Here is a 25,211-nt window from a genome sequence, read left to right on the forward strand (position 1 = left end):
TGTTTTGTTTAATAAAGTTAAAAATTTTCAGGATTTGTGCTTTTTTTTTTTTCCTTTTTTTTTTTACTCCAACCATCATACTTTTACATTTCACTGGTGGCCGGTAACCAGCGTCACATTTAGCAGTTCCCAGTCCAACTGAGCACCAGATCCATTGATGTACTGAATATGAAAGTGAATGAATGAATGTTGTCTTCTCTCATCTTTTCTTATAAACACAAGGTTTTAACTCCAGTCCAAACTTCTTGACACTTTCTGGCGTGTTGGCCGTCTTCAGAAATTCAAAAGAGAAGAAATGAGTGTCCCCTGTGTCCTAAAAAATATAAACAGAAAAACATTTGGTTACATACAGTCGTAGGTGTGTATGAACAGCACACGGTCAAATTAATTTTACATTCAATTCATACAACTTACAATTTACAACTGCAACACTAATAATGAGCAAGAAGGGGCACAGAGTGTGTAACGCCCGTACCTTATACATGCGACAAATTCATGCAAATCAGTACACTGTGATTCAGCGATACCAGAATGTACGTTTGATCCATATCAGCTCAAAAATTTTGAGTTTGGTCAAGTGAACAACAGAAAAATGGTACATGACTTCATTAAGTCTTTAACAGTAGTCATAGGTGTTAATATGTATATGTGACAGACATGAATGAGCAAAGCTCTTCAGCATCTCACCATGTCATATAGGTCATTCAGACTTTTTTTTTTGAGTAAGTGCTTCAGGGGAGCATTAGCATGGCTAAAACCTTTCAGCTTCAGGGGGAGCTCCACCACCCCAAACCCCTACCATTTTAAGCATTTTTGTTTTTTTTTTGCTTTTCAGCCAGGGGGGCTCCACCCCCAAGACCCCCTAATTAAAGCCCTTTTAACCACCCTGCCACTTTAAGCATTTTTTTTTTATGTAGATGTAAATTAATGTTCAAAGTTTTCAGCTAGTTGACAGTAGGGCTGTACAGTATGGCCGAATTATCATATCAAGTATTGGAACTCTTGGCATTTCACACATTTGAATTTGTTTACGCCATTTCAAATACAAGAAATACAAAAAACACAAAGAATAAATATTGCTAAAATTATCTTCCTCAAAGTCAAACTAAAAGCAAATCTCTAAAACCTGCTAATACCTGTAAATAATAAGCAACTTTATTGCCAGTTTTCTTCAGACAAGTCAGGAGATGGAAACACGAACATTTCGAAGTCACTGAATATGTCTTGGACTTTATTTACATCAGTTATGAAGAAATACAAAAGTTTCTTTCACCAAAACATCAAATCTAGGCTTTCATCTCAAATGTACTTTCTGGCAAATTATAGCTGAACTATCAGGCCTTCTTTTAAACAAAATACTCCTTTACACCACTTCATCAGGAAGCTGGATTTTATATTTTTAATTAATTTATATCAAGTTGTAGAGATTTGATTTCAGTTCGAGTTTAAGGAAGATAACTTTAGACTTATTTATCTAAAGTTGTGTCACTGGTGTGTCACTCAGACAGCAAAATTAAAAAGTTATTTAAAAATAAATCCTTCAGAGAGCAAAATTAAGAGGTTACACAGGTTTTATACAGAACAGAGGAGTAAATTACCTCTATTTCTTTTAGCCTGAGTGTCTTCACGTTACAGTTGTATGCAAATGTTTGGGCACCTCTGATGATTTCCATGATTTTCCTTTATAAATCATTGATTGTTTGGATCAGCAATTTCAGTTAAATATATCATGTAGCAGACGAACACAATGATATTTGAGAAGTGAAATAAAGTTTATAGGATTTACAGAAAGTGTGTAATAATTCTTTAAACAAAATTAGGCAGGTGCATAAATTTAGGCAACAGAAAAAATACATCAATATTTAGTAGATCCTCCTTTTGCAGAAATAACAGCATCTAAACACTTCCTATAGCTTCCAATGAGAGTATGGATTCTGGTTGAAGGTATTTTGGACCATTCTTCTTTACAAAACATCTCAGGTTTGTTGGTTTCCGAGCATGGACACCTCGCTTAAAATCACACAACAGATTTTTAATAATATTCAGGTCTGGGAACTGAGATGGCCATTCCAGAACGTTGTACTTGTTCCTCTGCAGGAATGCCTTAGTAGAGTTTAAGCAGTATTTAGGGTCGTTGTCTTGTTGAAAGATCCAGCCCCAGCACAACTTCAACTTTGTCACTGATTCATGAAGACTGTTCTCAAGAATCTGCTGATATTGACTGGAATCCATGTGACCCTCAACTTTAACAAGATTCCACCAAATTTTACTCAAGGTAGCAAGCGTTTATCTTGGAATGCTGTGTTCTTTTTCAGCCATGCATACCACCCCTTGTTATGTCCAAATAACTTGATATTAGTTTCATCAGTCCACAGCACCTTATTCCAAAATGAAGCTGGCTTATCCAAATGTGCTTTAGCATACCTCAAGCGACTCTGTTTGTGGCGTGTACGCAGAAAAGGCTTCCTCTGCATTACAGAATCATACATTATCTCTTTGTGCAAAGTGAGCTGTATAGCTGAACAATGCACAGAGACACTATCTGCAGCAAGATCATGCTGTAGGTCTTTGGAGCTGGTCTGTGGGTTGACTATGACTGTTCTCACCATCCTTCGCTTCAGCTTATCTGAGATTTTTCTTGGCCTTAACTAGTACTGTGCCTGTGGTTTTCCATTTCCTCACTATATTCCTCACAATGGAAACTGACAGCTGAAATCTCTGAGATAGCTTTTTGTATCCTTCCCTTAAACCATAATGTTGAACAATCTTTGTTTTCAGTTCATTTGAGAGGTGTTTCAAGGGTCTCATTTTGCCACTCATTAGAAGAGATGCAAAGAGGAGAAACATTTGTAAATGGCCAACTTAAATACCCTTTCGCATGATTGGATTCGCCTGTGTAAGGAGGTCAAGGGTCAATGAGCTTACCAAACCAATTTTGTGTTCCAATAATTAGTGCTAAATGTATTCAAATCAATAAAATGACAAGGGTGCCCAAATTTATGCACCTGTCCAATTTTGTTTAAATAATTATTGCATACTTTCTGCAAATACGAGAAACTTCATTTCACTTCTCAAATATCAGTGTGTTCGGCTGCTATACGAGGTCTGTCCAGAAAGTATCGTACCTTTTTTTTTTTTTTAAACTATATGGATTTGATTCATATGTTTTCACGTCAGACAAGCTTGAACCCTTGTGCGCATGCATGAGTTTTTCCACGCCTGTCGGTGACGTCATTCGCCTGTGAGCACGCCTTGTGGAAGGAGTGGTCCCGCCCCATCGTCGGATTTTCATTGTCTGGAAATGGCGGAATGATTTGGGGTTTTTTTCCATCAGAATTTTTTCAGAAGCTGTTAGAGACTGGCACCTGGAAACTATTCGAAAAATTTATCTGGCTTTCGGTGAAACTTTTACGGGCTTCACAGAGAATAAGGTCTGTTAGTACAGCTTTAAGAACCCCTTTAAGGATGCTCAGCGCGCCGCGCTCCGAGCTGCGACGACACGGCACAAGCCACCGGACCATTTCTGAGCTGATGGCTCTGTGGATACGAGACCGTCGTGTGCTCTTTCTCTGGTTATCACAAGAGCTGGACATCAACCATTTTCCGGCAGATTTCACTTTTAACAAGAGATTTTGTCATGCCCAGCTCTCCACAATTTCACTGATACTTACTGGACTGGTAAGCACTGAAAGCTGAGATAGACATGTCCAAACTTGTCCTCTGACACGCTGAAACGGAGGTGTTCCTTTGTCTTGCTTCCAAAGCAAATCGGTCGTGATGCGCGAAGCCTCCGCGCGGCTTTCCATGTATGAGATATTTAAATGAAATTTATGATCCAGACAACCAATGATTTATAAAGGAAAATCCTGAAAATTATCAGGGGTGCCCAAAGTTTTGCATACAACTGTATATCTCATGAATCAACAGCTGCCTACTCTTTTAAAAATCACTGGAGAAACACTTATATACAGTAGTATTCAGAATAATAGTAGTGCTATGTGACTAAAAAGATTAATCAAGGTTTTGAGTATAATTCTTATTGTTACATGGGAAACAAGGTACCAGTAGATTCTCACAAATCCAGCAAGACCAAGCATTCATGATATGCACACTCTTAAGGCTATGAAATTGGGCTATTAGTAAAAAAAAAAAGTAGAAAAGGGGGTGTTCACAATAATAGTAGCATCTGCTGTTGACGCTACAAACTCAAAACTATTATGTTCAAACTGCTTTTTTAGCAATCCTGTGAATCACTAAACTAGTATTTAGTTGTATAACCACAGTTTTTCATGATTTCTTCACATCTGCGAGGCATTAATTTTGTTGGTTTGAAACCAAGATTTTGCTGGTTTACTAGTGTGCTTGGGGTCATTGTCTTGTTGAAACACCCATTTCAAGGGCATGTTCTCTTCAACATGACCTCTTCAAGTATTTTGACATATCCAAACTGATCCATGATACCTGGTATGCGATATATAGGCCCAACACCATAGTAGGAGAAACATGCCCATATCATGATGCTTGCACCACCATGCTTCACTGTCTTCACTGTGAACTGTGGCTTGAATTCAGAGTTTGGGAGTCATCTCACAAACTGTCTGAAGCCCTTGGACCCAAAAAGAACAGTTTTACTCTCATCAATCCACAAAATATTCCTCCATTTCTCTTTAGGCCAGTTGATGTATTCTTTGGCAAATTGTAACCTCTTATGCACATGTCTTTTATTTAACAGAGGGACTTTGCGGGGGATTCTTGCAAATAAATTAGCTTCACACAGGTGTCTTCTAACTGTCACAGCACTTACAGGTAACTCCAGACTGTCTTTGATCATCCTGGAGCTGATCAATGGGTGAGCCTTTGCCATTCTGGTTATTCTTCTATCCATTTTGATGGTTGTTTTCCGTTTTCTTCCACGCGTCTGTTTTTTTTTTTTTGTCCATTTTAAAGCATTGGCGATCATTGTAGATGAACAGCCTATAATTTTTTGCACCTGCATATAGGTTTTCCCCTCTCCAATCAACTTTTTAATCAAACTACGCTGTTCTTCTGAACAATGTCTTGAACGTCCTATTTTCCTCAGGCTTTCAAAGAGAAAAGCATGTTCAACAGGTGCTGGCTTCATCCTTAAATAGGGGACACCTGATTCACACCTGTTTGTTCCACAAAATTGACGAACTCACTGACCGAATGCCACACTACTATTATTGTGAACACCCCCTTTTCTACTTTTTTTTTTACTAATAGCCCAATTTAATAGCCTTAAGAGTATGCATATCATGAATGCTTGGGCTTGTTGGATTTGTGAGAATCTACTGGTACCTTGTTTCCCATGTAACAATAATAAATATACTCAAAACCTGGATTAATCTTTTTAGTTACATAACACTGCTATTATTCTGAACACTACTGTATAAGGCAACCTGAATTAAAGGAGAAATGCCGCTTTTAACAACCTGGACCTCATTTCTGGGATAAAATGCGATCATTTACTCACCAATATAACTTTGGTGTCATTTGGAGTCTGAGAGTCAAACATTTTTCTTCTTGTACTAAGGTGGATTAGAACGTTTTGTGGTACACAGCACCAACTACTGTACAGGAGAAACCTAGCAGAGAATATGTGTCACTTAAAGGGGATAGAGAATCAAAATCATCTTTTTCATGTTTTTGGTGTTAGTTCAGAGTCTCCCCACTGTGGGGAAAACACACGAAGTGCCAGCAAGTGTCAGAACCTCTGTTTCAAGTATTTCTCCTTTTTTGAATTGCCGCCAGAAAATTGGCCAATCCTGTGTCTGAGGGAAATATTGCGTCACATTTTCACCAATAGCCCCCCCACACACACACCCACACCCACCCCTTTTCACACACGCCCCTTCGAATTAATTATTCAAAAGGTTGTGCCCACCCATTCCTACCACTGGAAGAGGAGCAATGGTGAGCTACAGGTGTGCCTTCCCAGGCTGTCATAGATCTTTACATATTCTTCCCACGGAAAGCAATGTACGCGATCACTGGCTTTTATTCATTTTTAACTGCATCCCCAGTACATACAACCGCCGACTATTTCTTTGCTCTGCGCATTTCACGTAGGACTGTTTCACAAACCTTGCACAATTTCAAGCTGGCTTCAGTCAGCATTTAATACTCAGTAGAGGGTCAGTTCCGACTTTGCGACAAAATCAACCCCAGCAATCAGTACAGCCTGTAAGTATCACATTTTCTTTTGTTTTAAATGTGTTTTTAAATTTACTTCGGATCGTTTTTTTATTATCATTATTATTTTGTGACTGGACTTTATGTCACAGTCAGCCTCTGGCTGACTTCATGTTGGTGGGCGAGGAACAAGATTTATCACTCAACAGCAATGTTGAAACGTGATCTGTTAAATAAGTTAGTGAAGATTACTGTCACCTTGTTTTCAGAGTGGTTTTCATGGTTTTCAGTGAGAGCAAGGGCAGCCAACCAAAAAACGGGAACAGATCAGCGCCAACACCTACGTGCATTTCATAATGAGGTTGCCAAATAAGCTCCAAAACGATGCCATTAAGGGCAAACGACGCATTCTAAACCCAGCATAGTAACATAGCTGTTTCAGAGAGCCTTTTAGGAAGGTTCTGAGCCATTACAGACCCAACCAATTTTTGGGGGGATACATATCACATCACAGAACAAGGATTAATGCCCCATTCAACCTCTCTCTATCACCTTTAAAATGCAGCTCTTTTCAACTAGTTTCAGTCGTGACATGTCAATCATCTGTGTCCAATCAGATTTCAGGGGAGTCTAGTGCAACCCTGGCCTCCGCTATAGCTCCACCCATGCCAGGAAGTATGCAACAACTGGCATTTCCAGTTTCACTGTGGACTCAAAATTTGACACTTCCTGTTTCAGTGTGAGCTTGCTATTGTATTCCCAGAAGATTTCATGAGATCTCGTCTGTCAATCCAGGAAGTGTTGATCCAGAAAGTGTTTGACATTTCCTGTTTCACTGTGGACTCAAAATTTGGCACTTCCTGTTTGGGACTCCCTGTACCATGAGTGAGCTTCGCGTCGCTTCGCTCATATCATTAACTAAAGTCTCAAAACAGCTATTTCAAATATCCCCTATATACACAACCATTGCACCAAAATTTTGACCTTGACCTTTAATCAGTTTTTCACGAAAACCAAACCACTGTGCCCTTGGCCAACACTCAACCACTCCATCACATTTCATCTAAATTTGACCAAAATTTAAGTTAATTTATTCACCCATGGTCAGACGCATATGGACTGAAAACAATCCGAAATGAAAAGCATCAGAGGGCTGAAGCACTGGCACGGTGTATAAACCACAATATAAATACACAGGTAACTATACATTTGTCTGTAATCATGTTTTTTTACTGTGTATGACTAAATGTTTAAATCATTCATACAAATCAGTCAATAATATTTTGTTGTTCTATATATGCTTTAGATCCATAGTTCTCAAACCAGGTGCTGAAGTACCACCTGATCTACACATTTTCAGTCTCTCCCATAAGCTAATCCAGATGTCTGTTAGTACTGAATTGGCTGAGGACACCTGAATGAGTTCATTAGCAGGCAGAAGGAAAATACACAGGTCCGATGGTACTTGAAGACCTGGTTGAGAACCACTGCTTTAGATCATCCATCTAAACTTCTTGGTTATCGATATACACAAAAAAAAAAGGTAGTTTTTGGACCCTGTTTTCCTTGACCTTTGACCAAAGTACTACAAAATCTAATCACATGTAGATATCTATCCAAGTAATATTCGTTCAAATTTTTAAGGAAATTCATTCAGCCATTTATTTATCTTGTCCAGCTACACACACACACACACACACACACACACACACACACACACACACACACACACACACACACACACACACACACACACACACACACACACACACACACAACCAGTGAATGCAATACCCTGTTCTTAGCTTCACCGATGTACAGGGTCAAAATAAAGACGATCGGTTAAAAAACTGCAGCTCATATAATTCTGTAAAGATGTCATCTTTTGTGTTACCTTTGTCATCAATTTGAACCCAAGCTTTGCTAGTGCAGTGATGAAGCTCCTCACGTTGTCAAACCTACTCGCTACTTCTGCTATTTTAAGAACACCCCTACAATAAAAGGACAGAAAAATGATGAACATAAAGCAGATGCACAAAATTCTGAGGATGCCCATAATAAACAGAAATATTTTACCCTTTCACTAAAACACGGTTGGCCTCCGATATAAAGTCTGCCAAGTTGGTCCCCATCAGAGAAAGGCAGAACACAGCGATGTCCACAGTGCCGTCATCAAGCGGGACCTGGAGAACATCACATGGATTTACAGTACTCATGAAGATGATGCATATTTATTCAACAAATAAATTACAACACACATACACACACTCACTTTGGCCATGTCACACACAGTGACGAGCTCACACACAGCTGCTAGGTCGAAGCTGTGCACTTTGTTCTTCACGCTCCGAGCGATCTTACAGTCACCACAGCCGAAGTCAGCAACCACCAAAGAAGCAGGTCTGAAAAGAATCAGAGACATGTCAGCAGGCAGAAGACAGAAACAGAATGTGAACACACATCCACTTCACAGGGGTCAACATGCAGGGTCTGCTGCTCCACATGGATTCTGCCAGTATGATTTTACTCATGAACACACAGGTCCGTGGCTTTGCTATGAACAATGAAGTCATAATCAGCTCTGGAGTTGGACTTTTTTTTTTTTAGTATTCACAAGCTTAGAGGTTGTTTGGATCAACAGAAAAATGTTAAAACCAGCTTCCTTCAGACTGACTCGGTCATTGTGACTTCACAGTCACAGCAGCAGGAGTGATGGACATTTGTATCAATAATAAAAAAATACAAACAATATGGTACTGCAGTGGTACTGAAAAACGTGTTTGTCCCTCAGGACATCAGACTGTACAACTCCTCACTCAGGGGGAGAAGTAGTAACAGGAAGACAGAGGACGGGAAGGAGAGGAAAATTTGTAGCCAGTAAAAGCAGTATTGATCAGTATGTCTGGTATTTTAAATTTGTGTATTTATATTTGTAAACTTTTTTTTAAACTTTCACTTTTGATACGCCGTGTGCTTCTTACCCGTGTGCTGCTACGCATTGCTGCTGGAACCTCAATTTCCCTGAGGAAGTCTTCCCAAGGGATCAATAAAGTTCTATCTAATCTAATCTCTGTATGGTCAATCTGTGTCAAGTAGGCAGTTCTCACTGCTGAGCATGCTGGAAGGAGACTAGTGAGGGAAGCCACCGACACCCATGGCAGCTCTGAAAGAATTACAGGCTTCTATGGATGTGAGTGGAGAAACTGGGAATGGGTCAACATTTACCTGTTGCATTCCCATTCACAGCCTGATGTTGGGGTGGAGAAGAGGACTGCAAAACAGGTAAACAGATCAAACTTAGGCTTGGGTTTCTCATGTGCCTTTTGGCAAAAAGTAACTGAAATGTTGCACGCTCTTTTAAATAAAATCCTACTACCAATTCAAACCATGCAAGTGCAACAAACAAAAGTTGCACTATGCAGAGTTTCTCCAACCACAACATGTAAAGCATGTAACTTCTTCAGAGCTGTCTGGGTGTCTTGGTGGCTTCCCTCATTAGTTCCCTTCTAGGATGGTCACTCAGTTTTTGAGAACTGTCTACCTGACACAGGTGTAGCAGGAAGCCTGCATTCAACCTACTAAGTTTGCATTCAAAGGAAAACCCACCACATCTCAAGTTCTGGAATATATCTAAGTGCCAAAAGGAGGCTTTCCTGAGCATAGCACAGGATGGCCAGGTGTCACAAAACTGCCCCCTACCAGGATTTAAGACTCCCTAAAGTGCATTCCTCACGGAGTCTTGGGTTCTTATCAGCCCACAAAACCAGATGGGGAGAACCTCCTTTTTCATCTAAAAACACAGACCCCAGGAACACCTACTTTCCCCCAAAGTCCAAGAACTGTGCCTTTACAGAACAATTCCAATAAGACCACATAACAGAAGAATTGCCATCAACTTGGTGATCACAAGACAGTTTTTCTGGTTAAAATCCACCCCAGATTGACAGATTTCACATTTTGTGACGAAATCCAAAAACCAGCCTCTCCCAGTCTGTGGAGCAAGAGTGACCCCTTTTGGGCGAATTGGGGAAGGACATGTGACTAATTTGTGAGTGTTATGAAGTGAAGATCATATTTTTAAAAAAGGTCATACCATTGTTATTGCGACCAGAAAAAGAAAAAAGGAACAAACCTGTGATCATTTAACCTCACACATGTAATTTTTATATATCCTGTATTTTACGCCGATCATAGATTGTAGAGTTTGTCAAACATGTACTTTTTCCATATATGACTGTGTTGTATGATATTTCTAAGGAAATTGTGTATTAGAGTTTTGTAATACAGGACTTGCTTGGTTTTAAGTGGGAATTTAAGAAAGCAGACACTGATTCATTATAAAAGTAGACAAAGGAACTCAGAGAAAATCTACAGTACCCAAAATTCTTGGGGGTGGAGCTTTTAACCTTTTAAAAGCATGCGCCCCGGGGAATCACCCTCTTCTCTTTATGACCCTTTGTTCCTGCAACCACATGCTGCCAAAACTTATTTCTTGTGTGTGCAAAACAAGAAATTACTTTTTCCTACAGATAACTTTTTCTCCACTTGTCAAGTTAAACGCGCAGGCGCAGTTAACTTCCTTTGACGATTTTTCAAATTAAAACCTTTTTCTTCTTGAACTCCAAATTCACCTCATGAACATTTTTCTTACAAAGTCAACTATTTTTGTATTGAGTTGTTGATTTGACCTGGCTTCCAAAGACGATGACAAAAGACGAATTTTGTTTTTGGCGAATAGAGAATAAAGACACTCAAACCTTTATTCTGACAATCTCAGACGACAAGCGCTTGCAGAGATAAAAACATCCAGGTCAGCTTGGCCGCGACAGCGATTCGAAGCGCCGCCCAAGTCACAGCATAACTGAAAGCGCCCCTGGTAACCAATGAAATCGGGCACGGTGACAGGCAGAGTCCCTTTGCTAAGGTCCCTGAAGAAGCTGTGCAGACGGACGATTCAGCGACTGGAACAAGACAGCTCCCAACATCTGACCTCACAGAACCATCTGCACAGTGCATCCAAGTAAGACCGGGGTGTGGTGTCAGAGATAAACAGAGTGGCTCACGTTAATAAATACCAAAGTAAATCCCCTGCTGATTAGGACAGAATTTATTCTTAAACTCCCGCAACTAAACCAAATGACATAAACGTCACATAATAATTGTTCATTGAACTCCATCATCATCAAAGTGCTTACTGTGATATGTCCTGTTATTTAACTTGTCATAACGCGTCATTTGCTTGTAAGCAGACTTTGTGTGAGGATGGGTGGAGTCTCTCGTCGTTTTTTCTTTGCAAGGAAATGGCGGAACGACTGGAGCAGCGCGACTGCATCAAATTTTGCCAGAAACTGGGCGACAGCCAGGTGGAAACCATTCGGATTATTCAGACGGCTTTCGATTGCGATCCTCTGAGCATCACACAGATTAAGGAATGGTACAACCGGTTTAAAGACATCCGCACAACGGTGGAGAGCGTGCCGCGCTCCGGGTGGCCATCAACATGCTGAAATGACCGGATCATTTCCAAAGTGAATGCTGTGGCGATGTGGGACCGTTGTGTGACTATCCGAGAAATTGTGGAAGAAGTGGACATCAGCACTTTTTCGGTACATTCCACTGTGACAGAAGATTTTGCCATGAAAAGAGTTGCAGCGAAATTCATCGGCACGAAGCTCATGACACAGCAAAAGCGCCTCCGTGTTGAAGCCTCACAGGACATGTTGTGACGTGCTCACCTCTTCCACCATTCGGAAGATTCAGACGGCTTTCGGTGGCTTTTCAGTCGTGTGACTATCCGAGAAATTGTGCAAGAGCTGGGCATGTCACAACATGTCCTGTGAGACTTCAACACGAAGGCACTTTTGCTGCGCCATCAGCTTCGTGCCGATGAATTTCGCTGCAACTCTTTTCATGGCAAAATCTTCTGTCACAGTGGAATGTGCAGAAAAAGTGCTGATGTTCACCTCTTCCACAATTTCTCGGATAGTCACACGACGGTCCCACATCACCACAGCGTTCACTTTGGAAATGATCCGGTCATTTCAGCATGTTGATGGCTGCCTGGAGTACGGCTCGCTCTCCACCGTTGTGCGGACGTCTTTAAACCGGTTGTACCACTCCTTAATCTGTGTGATGCCCATAGGATCGTCACCGAAAGCCGTCTGAATAATCCGAATGGTTTCCACCTGGCTGTCGTCCAGTTTCTGGCAAAATCTGATGCAGCCGCGCTGCTCCAGTCGTTCCGCCTTTTCTTTGCAAAGAAAAAAACGATGAGAGACTCCACCCATCCTCACACAAAGTCTGCTTACAAGCAAATGACGCAATCGTCAGGCGTAAAAAAACTCATGCATGCGCACGAAGGTTCAAGGTTGGCTCATATACTGATTCAAATCCATCAGGTTTTTGAAAAAAATAAAAAGGTCGGATACTTTTCTAACAGACCTCGTATACATATAATAAATTGTAACAGTCCTGTTTGTTTTTTTGTAAAGTGTTGCATGCCTTAAAATGAAGCCAACCACACAAAACATGAACTATCTTGGGTTGATACTGTCTGCAGTGAAATAAAAGTCTAAGTAAATAGAAGCCTATGTAAATGTACGAATCACTGCATTTTGGTTTTTTCTTGGATTTTCAATATCGTCCCAAGGTCTTCTGATTTGAGGTCGTTCCAGAGATGGCTGTGGCTAAGTTGTTGGAAGTGTACTGTCGCTTCACTTTGCTTGGGGGGGACATGTAGTGTTTTTAATTCAACCTGTGTAACTGTGCTGCATTCACAACCTGAAAATAGTGAAGACGTGAACATGACTGCTGGCACAAACTGTGTGACATTCCACCAGCAACCATAACAGAAGTCCTTTCTTTGCTATCTGACCCTAACTGTATTCTTGCTACAACTTGCTCTGCTCCCATGGTACAGAATCTTCCACCTGGAGTAACTGAAGCATTCATGTACAACTCACACTCAGAAGAAAGGATACCACACATGCAAAGATGGAGTGGATGGCCCACAAAGGTTCATAGGGTGGGGAAACCTAGTATATGATTATGGATATTAAATCTGGAATCAATTGGACAGGGGTTCTGATTCAACAATGACATAATGTAGAGTCCACAGTGTTTGAGGAGGCACTGTTGTAAAAATGCTGACTGACATGGGGTAAAAGTCTATAGGTGAGGAAACATCATTCATAATTAGGCATATCAATATTGGAATAAACTGGATAAGGTGTTAAGTTATCATTTGACTTTCAGCTTCCCCCATTACTTCGGGGTCTCCACAGCAGATCTGATATGGCTCTGTATGTTGATCTGACAGTTATATGCTCGATACCCTTCCTGACACAACTTTACATTACGTGGAGAATAGGCAGAAGTATTCTTGAAACAGGAACTTCCTGCTATGGAAGCCAGAGCACTAACCGCTTGGTCACTATGTTCCTCATTGTTGCATGTTAATACAGCATCCCACTTAATGTTTACCAAGTAAGTACAGGTGAACCCCGTTAATTCGCGTATGCGTAACTTGTGTTTCGGCTTTACTCACGGTCGATTTGTCGACCCTGAAAATTTAGACGACTGAATAAAGACTACTGTATGTTTTTGGTCAACCTCATTAACTCACGGTTTCAGATAACTTGTGGTTCAATTTTGTGGACCGCAACTTGCACAGGTTAATTAGTGTCACCTGTACTACGGCAGCTATGTTAAACTAGATTCAAATTCCTTGCATGATATGCATACATACTTTGCAAGAAAAAAAGCTGATTGATTCTGATATTCAATGTGGATCCTACCCTAGACAGTCAACCATCAAATTTTGAAATATTTGTCCAACAATCAAACAAGTAAATTACATATACTAAAAACTTTACCACAAGATTATTTTGAGACATTTGGCTGAGTAATTTACACATAAATATCCAGCATTATGGCTTTGATGACTACAAATGAATACTTTAGGACAATCAAAATAAGAGTCATGTTAGAACCCAGTGATCAACATCAGGAAGAAATCTTTGGACATGATTTGGAAAGGCACACCTGTCTACATACAGGTGAGCCCTGTTAACTCGCACGAGTTGGGGTCCACAAAATTGGACCACAAGTTAATGAAGTTGACCCCCAAAAAAAAAGCATATTATACAGTAGTCGAAATTATCGTGAGTAAAGCCAAATCGCGCCTTACACATGCGTGAGTTAACAGGGTTCACCTGCATAAGGTCCCATAGTTAACAGTGTATGTGAGAGCACAAACCAGGCATGAAGTCAAAGGAATTGTCTGTAGACCTCAGAAAGGCCTGAAAAAAAATAAAATAAAATTGCATTGTCATTATGGGGTTCTGCGTGTAGAATTTTGAGGAAAAAAATTATTTTATGAATTTTGGAGTAAGACTGTAAAATATGTGGAAAAAGTGAAGTGCTGTGAATACTTTCTGGAAATACTGTAATCCCTTTAATAATTGTCTTATCTAAACAAGAGCTGAACCTGGACTAATTTCATTATAAACCTGCTCTTAAAAGATTAAAACCTGTATGAAAACTTACTGAATCATAGTTTTTCACAATTTCCTGTTTCACTGTGAGGCTGTGTGCTGAAAATGATCATTTAAGATCGTTAAGTTGCTTGCTGTTCACACAAATGATCACGTGGTCGTCTGTTAACGGTAAACAGCTTATATAGTTTAAAAACGTTCCATGAAAACTATTGGGTTTGTTTTCATGCAAATAAGTGAACCCCCCCCCTCCTTGAGTCAAACACCATCTCTGCTGTTTAGGGCTTTCTCCTGTTGAGGAAACACAAAGCCTTTAATCTCTAAAATAAACCGTTAATTACATCCACCAACAAAGGTTATGTTTTCGCCCGTTTGTTTGTCTGTTTGTTTGTTTGTGAACAGCCTGGAGCCCACAATTTTTCATATCAAATCAAATCAAATCAAGTTTATTTATATAGCGCCAAATCACAACAAACAGTTGCCCCAAGGCGCTTTATATTGTAAGGCAAGGCCATACAATAATTACGGAAAAACCCCAACGGTCAAAACGACCCCCTGTGAGCAAGCACTTGGCAACAGTGGGAAGGAAAAACTCCCTTTTAACAGGAAGAAACCTCCAGCAGAACCAGGCTCAGGGAGGGGCAGTCTTCTGCTGGGACTGGTTGGGGCTGAGGGAGAGAACCAGACATGCTGTGGAGGGGAGCAGAGATCAATAACTAATGATTAAATGCAGAGTGGTGCATACAGAGCAAAAAGAGAAAGAAACACTCAGTGCATCATGGGAACCCCCCAGCAGTCTAAGTCTATAGCAGCATACCTAAGGGATGGTTCAGGGTCACCTGATCCAGCCCTAACTATAAGCTTTAGCAAAAAGGAAAGTTTAAAGCCTAATCTTAAAAGCAGAGAGGGTGTCTGTCTCCCTGATCTGAATTGGGAGCTGGTTCCACAGGAGAGGAGCCTGAATGTTGAAGGCTCTGCCTCCCATTCTACTCTTACAAACCCTAGGAACTACAAGTAAGCCTGCAGTCTGAGAGCGAAGCGCTCTATTGGGGTGATATGGTACTATGAGGTCCCTAAGATAAGATGGGACCTGATTATTCAAAACCTTATAAGTAAGAAGAATTTTAAATTCTATTCTAGAATTAACAGGAAGCCAATGAAGAGAGGCCAATATGGGTGAAATATGCTCTCTCCTTCCAGTCCCTGTCAGTACTCTAACTGCAGCATTTTGAATTTTTTTATATATATTGTTATGAAACTTTTACTCAAGATTCCTATCCCAATAGACAAGAATTCATGCAATTTTCAAGGTCATAGGTCAAAGGGCAAAGTCAGGAAAAATCCCCATCTTTAACATTGAACGACTTTTCAAAAATTCATGACTATCAAAAAAAGATAAAATTTCTTTCATATTTGAGTGTTATGTAGGATGGTATCCTTCATCGACTGACAAAGTTTGACACCCCCCACCCACAAAAAAAAAAAAAAAAAAAAAAAAAAAATCGGTCCACCCTGCCTTCACTGCACGTCATTAGCCGCAGTTCACCACTTATCACCTCGTTTCTGCTTAAAATTGCACTCCAGTCATCATCTATCTCAGCGACAGATATCTGAAGCTTTTGTACAACAATCATTTCCACATAAATTCAGCGTTATTCCATAATAAAAGACGGAGGAAGCGATCAGAGCACCACAGCTACACAGGCTGCTAGCTGATGCGTTCAATGAGCGTGGGCCATTTCAAAGTGTCACCAAGTATCGCCTATTTTTGAAAAACTGCCTCGTTTCTGCTTAAAACTGATTTTAGAATGATTTAAGAGGGTTTATCTTGTCATCTGGTGGTTAATAATTCCATTAATACATTTGATCACTTTGGCTGAAGAGACTCTGTCTCAGACGAGCTGCTGTGGTCCGAAATGACACAGTGGCAGTGGAGGCAGGGCGGACCGATTTTTAGGGGCAGACCGTTTGGTCTGCGACACCAGATCTGATCTAGAGTACAGATTTTTTTTTTTGGCCATTTAACATTGAAAACCCCATTCAATGTGTATTTTACAATATATCTTATTCAAACATGCCCCAATCACTCTCATATTTGAAAGTGAGGTACGGACTGGCACTTCCTATGGCCTAACAAAGTTTGATCCGGATCTGATCTGAATTGCGAATTTTTGGACATTTGAATTTAATATTGAAAAGCCCATTTAGTGGTAATGGGAATTTTGCATTATATCCCAATCAAAAGTGCCTCAATCACTGTCATTTGTAACAATGAGGTGCAAACGAGCCCTCTCAGTTGACTAAGTGTGATCTGCATCTGATCAGTACTGCAGATTTAGCAGACATCTGATTTTAACACTGAAAAGCCCTTTTGATCTATATTTTCTATTATATTCTAGCTTATGAAAAGCCACTTCTAACAGGACTTAGACCTTGAAATTTTTTTCCAAGGTAGAAATTTGTGGAATTGGAAAGTAGGATTGGCAGAGGTTTGTAAAAAAGAAGTAAAAAAAAATAACAGTGACAGACACACAGAACTCTCTTACTTTTTCTGAATGTAAGCTATAATAGCATCCACTGGATTAGCTGGCCATCTCTGGACCTGTGCTGTGTAGCCCTTGTGGTAGACCCAAAATGCCTGGGGATCCTGTTTGAACATGCGCTTTGCCTGACCACTGGATGTGGTGTACAAAACTTCATTAATGTAGCGGAAACGAGCCGCCTCCAAGCGTTGCTCCATGCGAGACCTGAAGGAAGTGGGTGGGTCCTGTCTGACTTCTTGCTGTGACAGCGCCATCTGGTCTTCCTGCACTGTGGGACTCCCTGATTTGTTTGGTTCCTGACTGTGGAGAATTTTCTGCAGATTTTCTGGTTTTCGTCTCTGCTCCAGCTTCTCTTTTTTCATTGGATTGTGGTGCTCCGTTTCCTCGTTATACCCTTTTTCAGCTGCACCTCCAGCAATAGATGATTCATTTGCACTACTGTTAATTTTCTTCTTCTCAGTCTGTTGTTGTTTTCCATGTGGTTGTGTTTTTGATGTACTACATATTTTAGTCTCATCATTAGTCATTTTCCTTGTTTGTGCACTACAGTTATTTTCCATTGCCCGAGTGTTTCCAATGTGATTGCTGGTTACCTCTTTCTTTGGTTTGGGTTTCTCTGGTGATCCAGTTTTATTTTCTTCCCCCTCTGCTGTGTTTTGGCGATATTTATTTTTACATTTCCTTTTGTTCTTCATTTTGCTTTTCCAGTGTTTTCTACTCAGTCTCTCTGTCTGGTTTACTTCCATTTTTGCAGATGTGACAGGTTTTTCATCCTTTGCCTCACAGATAGGTGCAGTTATCACAGTTGGAGTACCTTTAGAAAAAGGGGAGAAAATTAATATGCGATGTAAAAGCTGTCAAAGATAATTAAAACACTGACTTCAAATCAACATATGGTAAGTCTGTTTAACAGTAAATTTCAGCATTTGTCAAACTGGTTCCCAAACATTTTCTACCGTCTCACATTTGAAACCATATAAACTCCAAATTGTTATTTTTAGAAGAGCCCAATTTTTTAAATCATATTTTTCAAATATGATACCAATATTACTGATACCAATATATCTGCTGATATATACAATTAAAAACAAAGGCAATAAACCTTTATAACAAAGAAATATAATTGAGCCTTGATGTTTTACAGTTTAAACATTACCCTTATTATAATTAAATATGAATATAACCAACAACCACCTAGTATACATCAAGCTGCCTTAAATTGAATTAGCATTTGCTGTGTCACATCAGCGTTTGCATAAAACAGACTTCTTGTCTATTTGGCCCTGTCTAGCTGGCAGGACAGCAACCTCTTGTCTCTTCTTGTGGTAAAATGCCCACTCTGACTGGAAATGAATAGGAGCTTGCTACTCTGCCGCTTGTAGCTAATGTGACCAAAGGGTGACGGCAGGCTCCCAGCCATGCTTGACAGTATTGTAATAATGCTGTTGGAGCACCCTCTGCTGGACAAACTACAAACTGACACAATTTCCATCAGCCAAAGTGTTTTTCTGCATTGTTATTTCATAAAAGTTTTTATATTGGAAAAAAACACAGATACTGATATGTTTGTGAAAGGCTCATATCGGGAGATACTGTCAGTCCATTCAGACATAGGTTTTACATATATATATATATATATATATATATATATATATATATATATACATACATATATATATATATGCATACATATACATATACACACACACATATACGTATATATAGATGAGAATAAAGTTGTCAACCCCTATGAAATTTAACATTTTCTTTAAAAACTTTTCCAAAACGCTTTTTTAACAGAGCAACAAATTTTCAACATAGCCTTTTTAAACATCCTAGTTTTATTTTGGAAGCTTACATTAACTTACTTTGCACACCAAAACAAAATTACTTCACAAAACCAAAAACTACCAGGGTTAAAATTATTAGCCCCCTTAAGAACTGACCTTTTTGTTGAACCAAAGCACAAACCACTGTTGTCCAATGATGTCCTTTAACTTTCTAATGCTCAAAGCCTGTAACGTTAAAACTGAGGGTTATCGTCAAATGTACACAGTATAAAAACTTCAGTTTGGGTTTTTGAGCTGTCACTTGAGAAAGCATAAAAAAAATCGGTTTAGACTTGAGAAAAACAACTGTTGATGCTCACAAAGCAGGAGAAGGAAGTACAGTGTCAGGAACTGAAGTGAGAAGTATCATCCAGAAATTCAGAGTGCCACACAGTACAGAACAAGCCTCACAGATGTAGGAAGAAAATGATTTCAAAGAGTCTGGAAAGAAAACTAGTGGGAGTTGTGTCCAAAGACCCCAGAACAACTGCCAAGACACAAGTGATTTGACTTAGCAATGTGGGGATTTGTTTCAAAGAAGACAATCATTAAAGCCCTGGACAGGAATGGACTGCAAGCTTGGAACCAAGGAAAAACTCCACTTTCGCAGAAGAGACATCTTCATGCCAGACTGACGTATGCTAAGGATAACCTGGAGACACTTTATGTATACTGGACAGTTGAGACAAGGTCAGTTGAGACAGGTTAGTTGAGACAAAACTAGAGCTCTTTGGCCACAGAGATGTTACTTCTGTTTGGAGAAAGAAGGGAGAGGCACAAAATCCAAAGAACACCATCCTCATAGTGAAACACCACAGTGAGTGTATTATGCTGTAGGGATGCTTCAGTGCGTCTGGAACTGGGAATCTCCTCAAGGTGGAAGGAATCATGAAGAAGATTCTAAAAGAAAACTTCAAGCAGTCAGCAGCAAAACTGGGCCTGGGTCATCGCTTTGTCTTCCAACAGGACAATGATCCAAAACACACCACCCCTGGTGAAGAACTGCCTCCAGAAGACCGAAGTGAAGACTGAGTGGCCTGCACAAAGTCCTAACTTGAATCCCAAGGTCAATGCCAGAAGACCATCAAATCTGAAGGAGTTTGAGAGATTTGACAAAGAAGAATGGGCTGGGAAGCCTCAGGAGACATGTCTTAGTCTTGTTGAAAACTATCACAAATGACTGCAGATTGGTATCCAGCAAAAAGGACAAACAACTAATGATTTTGACCCTGTTCATTTTTGTTTTTTGTTAAATAATTTTGTTATTGTGTGCAAAGTAAAATAATGTAAGCATTCAAAATAAAACTATGATATTTAGAAATGTTGTGTTGAAAATTCTTTGCTCTGTTAAAAAAGCACTTGGAAAATTTTTGAAAAAAAATGTTAAATTTCATATGGGGGCTATTAAGTCCGTCTTCATCTGTACAAGATCTTTCATAACTTACTCGCCCCCTACATATTTAAAAAGTATAATCAGGCATATATTGATGGGAGACTACTTCAATCACTTAATGAAGCAATTATCACAGTACTCACAAAAAAGAGAAGAATTTAGATGAGGTGGGTTCATACTAGAGGGCTGCATTGGTATTATTATTATTGCATTACCAAAATGCATGTAAAACACAACAAATTCGATTATTATTATTATTATTATTATTAGATTATTACTTAATTATTCCCAGTTATAGGATTATTGTGGTCATGCAAACATACTCAGTGATGTATCGGCCCAAGAGAGTTCTGAGACATCTATTATTCACCTGATGCATCTTTCTTCTTCTTGACAGCATGTTCCTCCTGCACAGTCTGATCTAATGTATCATTCACAGGTTCCTCTCCTGATGCAGCTGTACGCTTCTGCCTTTTCCTTCTTTTTTTCTTTCTCTTGGTATGTAGCGGGGTTGTTTCTATCTCACTGTCACTACTCTGTTGATGGATGTCGCACTTCCATTCTGGCACCGATCCCAGTGTCTGCAGGGTCCGCAACAGGCTCTTTTTCCCAACATCTTTGACCTAATCAAACACAATTACACACACAGTAATACCTGAGCCTACAGGCTATGAAACAAAAACTGTGTAAAATCAATGCACGTAACACAAAAACTATTCACAACATCTGTTCTGTCCCACACTACAATAAGCCTTTTCACACTCTCGCTCTCTTCTGGGGCATGTGCGCAAGGACAAAGAGCAAGAGGTATAAACTGCAGTCTCGAGGCATCATGACTGACTGTGTGAGCAGCGAGAATGACAGAGACTTTGATTATTTTTCCCGTTGGAGTGTTGATTCCTTGAAAGATTTTTTTGTGAAAACGTGGGACTGGTGTCCAAGGAAGAAAAACTGAAGATTATGTTGCACACAAACTGAAAATTCAGGTTTTGCCTGACTTGACCCACTGCTGACCCAGGCAGTGTCTATTCGTAAACACAGAATCAGCTAATCGCCGTTTCGCTTTGCGGACCTCTATAAATCTTGTGCACTACGTTAGTATTTCCGAGAGTGTGAAATAAATTATTTGTAAAGAATAAAATAAAATCAATCATGGATCTGGTTGGTGAATGGCAGTTGAATGGTGTCTCCAGTAAATAATCATGAAGTAACTGTCTGCCCATATCCCTGCATGTTCTGTGTCATTTATTGGGCTTATAGGCACATGTGTCTGTGCTTGGATCAATGCATAATGAACACAGATGGGATAAAAAAAACAACTGATCTGTATCACAACAGAGCAAGGCGACAGATTATGCTGCACTTTTAAAATATGATGACAGAAAATCATTCCCAGACACGATATCCGAACTGGAGTACTGCTGGCTGGATGAAAAGAGCGGCATGACCCGACAGCACTGCCGCGCATTAAAACCTGTGCAAATACTTCAGAATTCACTGCGCCAACGTGACCTGCTGGATGTTGCTCTGTGTGCTGCTGGACACTGCATTAAATAAAATAATTATTTCATAGGGGATTAATCAGTTGCTCTCAGAGATTGGCTGATAAAACCATCTCTATTCGCCCCGAAAGCACAAAGGAATTTTCTCCAGCAGCTTTTCTTGTGTGGATCAAGGGGTGGACAAAGTGTTTGGGATCATCTCAAAGGTAATTATTTATAATATTTATACTGTAATGGCTTGGTAAAACAGTTGCATTTTCACTCCTTATAAGCATCTGTGAAATTATGTTGTATTATGGATTTAGACAGTTCTGTGACTGACCAATCGCGTCTGTTTACGTTTTTACACGTCTCGATCTTTGAACCAACCCTGTCGCGCATGCACATTCCCAGTGTGAAAAGGTGTATACACTGGATTCCACAATAACAGATAATCAGCATAAACATACAAGCTACCTTGACAGTGATTTTTGCTCTTTGTGAGTGGCTGAGAACACTTTTTCTCAGGATTTCAGCGTCTGATTCATCATTCCAGTCCTCGTCTTCACGAAACATGTTCTGCCGATAAATGCAAGAAAAACAGATTTTATAAGAACTCAGATTCCTACAGATGGCAGAACTATTGCTGCTCGTTTCCTTTGAGCATGCTAACAGGGCTAACTCAGTTATTCACCGAGAAACGGGCTCATCACTTACGGTTTTTTTTTGTTGTTATTGGGCCTCTTAGGAGTAGAAATGGGTTTATTTCGGAAATATGCCCACACTTTTAATAAAGTAATGATTTCTTGAAAACACCATCAGCCACGTTGACTGTCAGAGGAAAAGCGTCTTCGTCTTCTTCTTTGGGGTTAAACGGCAGTTGGCATCCTTAGTGTTTCCTTATCGCCTCCTGCTGGTAGTAAATGCCCATTACTTGTGCCTCTGAATCATTCATTCCTTTTTGAAACCCTTGATTAATCAAACCGTCGTCAAACACTTAAATATCCACTTTCTTCCCTGCACAATACACCACTCTCTATCCCAGTTTTAACCATAACTACTTTTACTTTTTATGAACTACATTATATATTTTTAAGATAATAAACTTTGCTGTGGAACATTGTGCGTGTAGAAAAATAATTATGTACCTATATTACAGGCAATGTACCTGCATGAACCAACCTGACGTCTCTTTAGTGCAGCAGCTTTAGAGTGGAATCCTGCAAATGGTGATGTAAGCATCAAATTCGGCACAAATACTCCTAAGACGGTTGAGCCACCTGAATTTTCAACCAGGAAGGGGTCAATTGAAGAATTACACAAGGGTCAAACTTTTAAAATTCTCCAATCATGTTGAAAACTATACCACGTTATTTGTCTGATCATAACGTTTCCAAAAAGGTATAGTTGGAACTGTGACTGAATTCCATGGAGTTATTAAGAACAGCAAAAATGGTGACAAAGTTCAGATTCAGTTTGTACAGTGGTCAAAAGTTAAAGTTGCGCCAATTTTGGTAAAAAAAAAAAAGATGCAAATTATTGGTTGAGTTAATAGCATTTTTAAAAGGAATAGTTTGGACCATCTGTCATGCTTAGTTATGATGTTACGGGGTAACATATGTCACATGTCATAGAATCCAATGGACGGCAAACTTGTTTGACCTTTACTTTGGAGAACAAGCATTCAACACTGTCAAAACTATTCCATTTATTCATCCTATTAGCTCAACCAATAATTTCCATCACTTTTTACCAAAATTGGGGCAACTTTAACTTTTGACCCCTGTACAAACTGAAACTGACCTTTGTCACCATTCTTGCTGTTTTTACCCCATAACTCCATAACATTCAGTCATAGATAGTCCAAACTATACCTTTTTGGAATTGTTATGATCAAGCAAATAATGTGATATAGTTTTCAATATGATTAGAGCATCTTTTGACCCCTGTGTAATTCTTCAATTGACCCCTACCTGGCTGCCTATTGAAAAGGCAGGTGGCTAATCGATTATTTCAAAAGAGTAATGTCTTGTGCCAAGTTTGATGCTTGTATCACCATTTGCAGGATTGTCTCAGTTATCTGCTGCACTGCTTTATTTCTTCCTTATAACCCTGGTTAGAGTAGGTGCATGTCTCTGGATTCACCACAGCATGATGCCAGAGTCTATGAGGAACAGTTGTAGCCAGTAAGGCAGTAGTTTTGCAAATTGTTTGTTATTTTTAATTTTGATGCTCAGTTTCCCCAAGGGAGTCTTCCAAATTATGGATAAATAAAGTTCTGTCTAATCTAATCTGGTATACCAATTTCTACAAATTTTGTACTACATCCAAAGGCCAGCTGACTCCCTGTTGGAGTAACAAATTATCTACGTCAAATTTAATCCTTTTTCGTATGAACTCATTAGAAGGATAAATTTCATTTATTATTTTGAAGTGCATTTCTTTATACTTTGGAGGGAGTGGAAATTTTAGGAATTGAGTTCTAATAGACATAATTTTTTATTACAACCATTGAGATTTGGTATCTTCCTTATTGAACCAGGATACATTGAATAAATAAAGTAAATTATTACAACTTTTATGTAAAAAAAAAAATCTACATCGTTGATAGTTAAAGTTGTTATATAAGCTTTTATCAATTGTTTTATCAATTGTTTCTAATGAAATTAACGAATTTTATTGGGATATTTTCTGTCACCTTTCTATATTTTCCAATAGTGCAATTTAGGTTATATTAGCATTAAATTTGTCAATTTCGAGCAAGTCGCCATTTTTATCCAACAGATGCACAGCAAAACAGGGAAATCTCGCATGTCAAAATCCCCCCGGCCCGCACTAAAATACGAACTTTTTCTGTTACTAAAATGTATGAAAAATGTTAACGCTGATAAATTCTTAAGCCCTTGTATCTGTTTATCTTTTCTGTGTTGTTATTTACTCTTTGTTGATTTTTATCTTTTACTTATTTCTAAATTTGTTTAACTTTATTTATTTAGGTATTCTTCAATTGTTTAGTTTTTCTTTTTATTCATTTATTTATTCATTTATCACCGTGATTATTTTGATGCTTTACAAAATACTTTGCTACTGCATTTTAATGGATACAGTCCATATGACTCAATGACAAAAATGATGTAATGCAGATTGTTTTGTGTTTATCATTTTTATCTATTTTTTGCGATACTGAGAAGCGTCATTGTATTCTTTTGTTCCATTTTTGTTCTAATAAAGTTTATTTAAAAGTCCCCGTGCAACAGCGCATGCGCATTTCTGTCGACCCCGGATTTGAACAGCTCGTCCGTCGAGTTGAGCTTTTC

The 25,211-nt window shown here is 39.3% G+C and overlaps 1 protein-coding gene across 3 annotated transcripts; it reads right to left on the reverse strand.

Annotated features, from left to right (window-relative positions):
- Nucleotides 1-2: 2 nt before the first annotated feature.
- Nucleotides 3-22,771, reverse strand: rrp8 (ribosomal RNA processing 8). 3 transcript variants are annotated; one of them, XM_034168358.1, is made up of 8 exons: nucleotides 22,612-22,771; nucleotides 22,372-22,473; nucleotides 20,784-21,036; nucleotides 17,195-18,005; nucleotides 8,426-8,555; nucleotides 8,230-8,336; nucleotides 8,048-8,144; nucleotides 3-313 (listed from the first exon to the last, which is right to left on the reverse strand). In XM_034168358.1, exons 2-8 carry the CDS (start codon nucleotides 22,468-22,470, stop codon nucleotides 200-202), a joined length of 1,611 nt encoding a protein of 536 aa, XP_034024249.1. In that variant the 5' UTR covers nucleotides 22,471-22,473; nucleotides 22,612-22,771; the 3' UTR covers nucleotides 3-199. The 3 variants fall into 3 exon arrangements, with proteins under 3 accessions (XP_034024249.1, XP_034024250.1, XP_034024248.1); XM_034168359.1 differs by having other exon boundaries at nucleotides 20,784-21,038; nucleotides 22,380-22,473; nucleotides 22,608-22,767; XM_034168357.1 differs by having other exon boundaries at nucleotides 22,608-22,767.
- Between the last annotated feature and the right edge of the window lie 2,440 nt (nucleotides 22,772-25,211).

This window comes from Thalassophryne amazonica, chromosome 4, assembly GCF_902500255.1.
Source record: "Thalassophryne amazonica chromosome 4, fThaAma1.1, whole genome shotgun sequence".
NCBI classification, from domain to species: Eukaryota; Metazoa; Chordata; class Actinopteri; order Batrachoidiformes; family Batrachoididae; genus Thalassophryne; species Thalassophryne amazonica.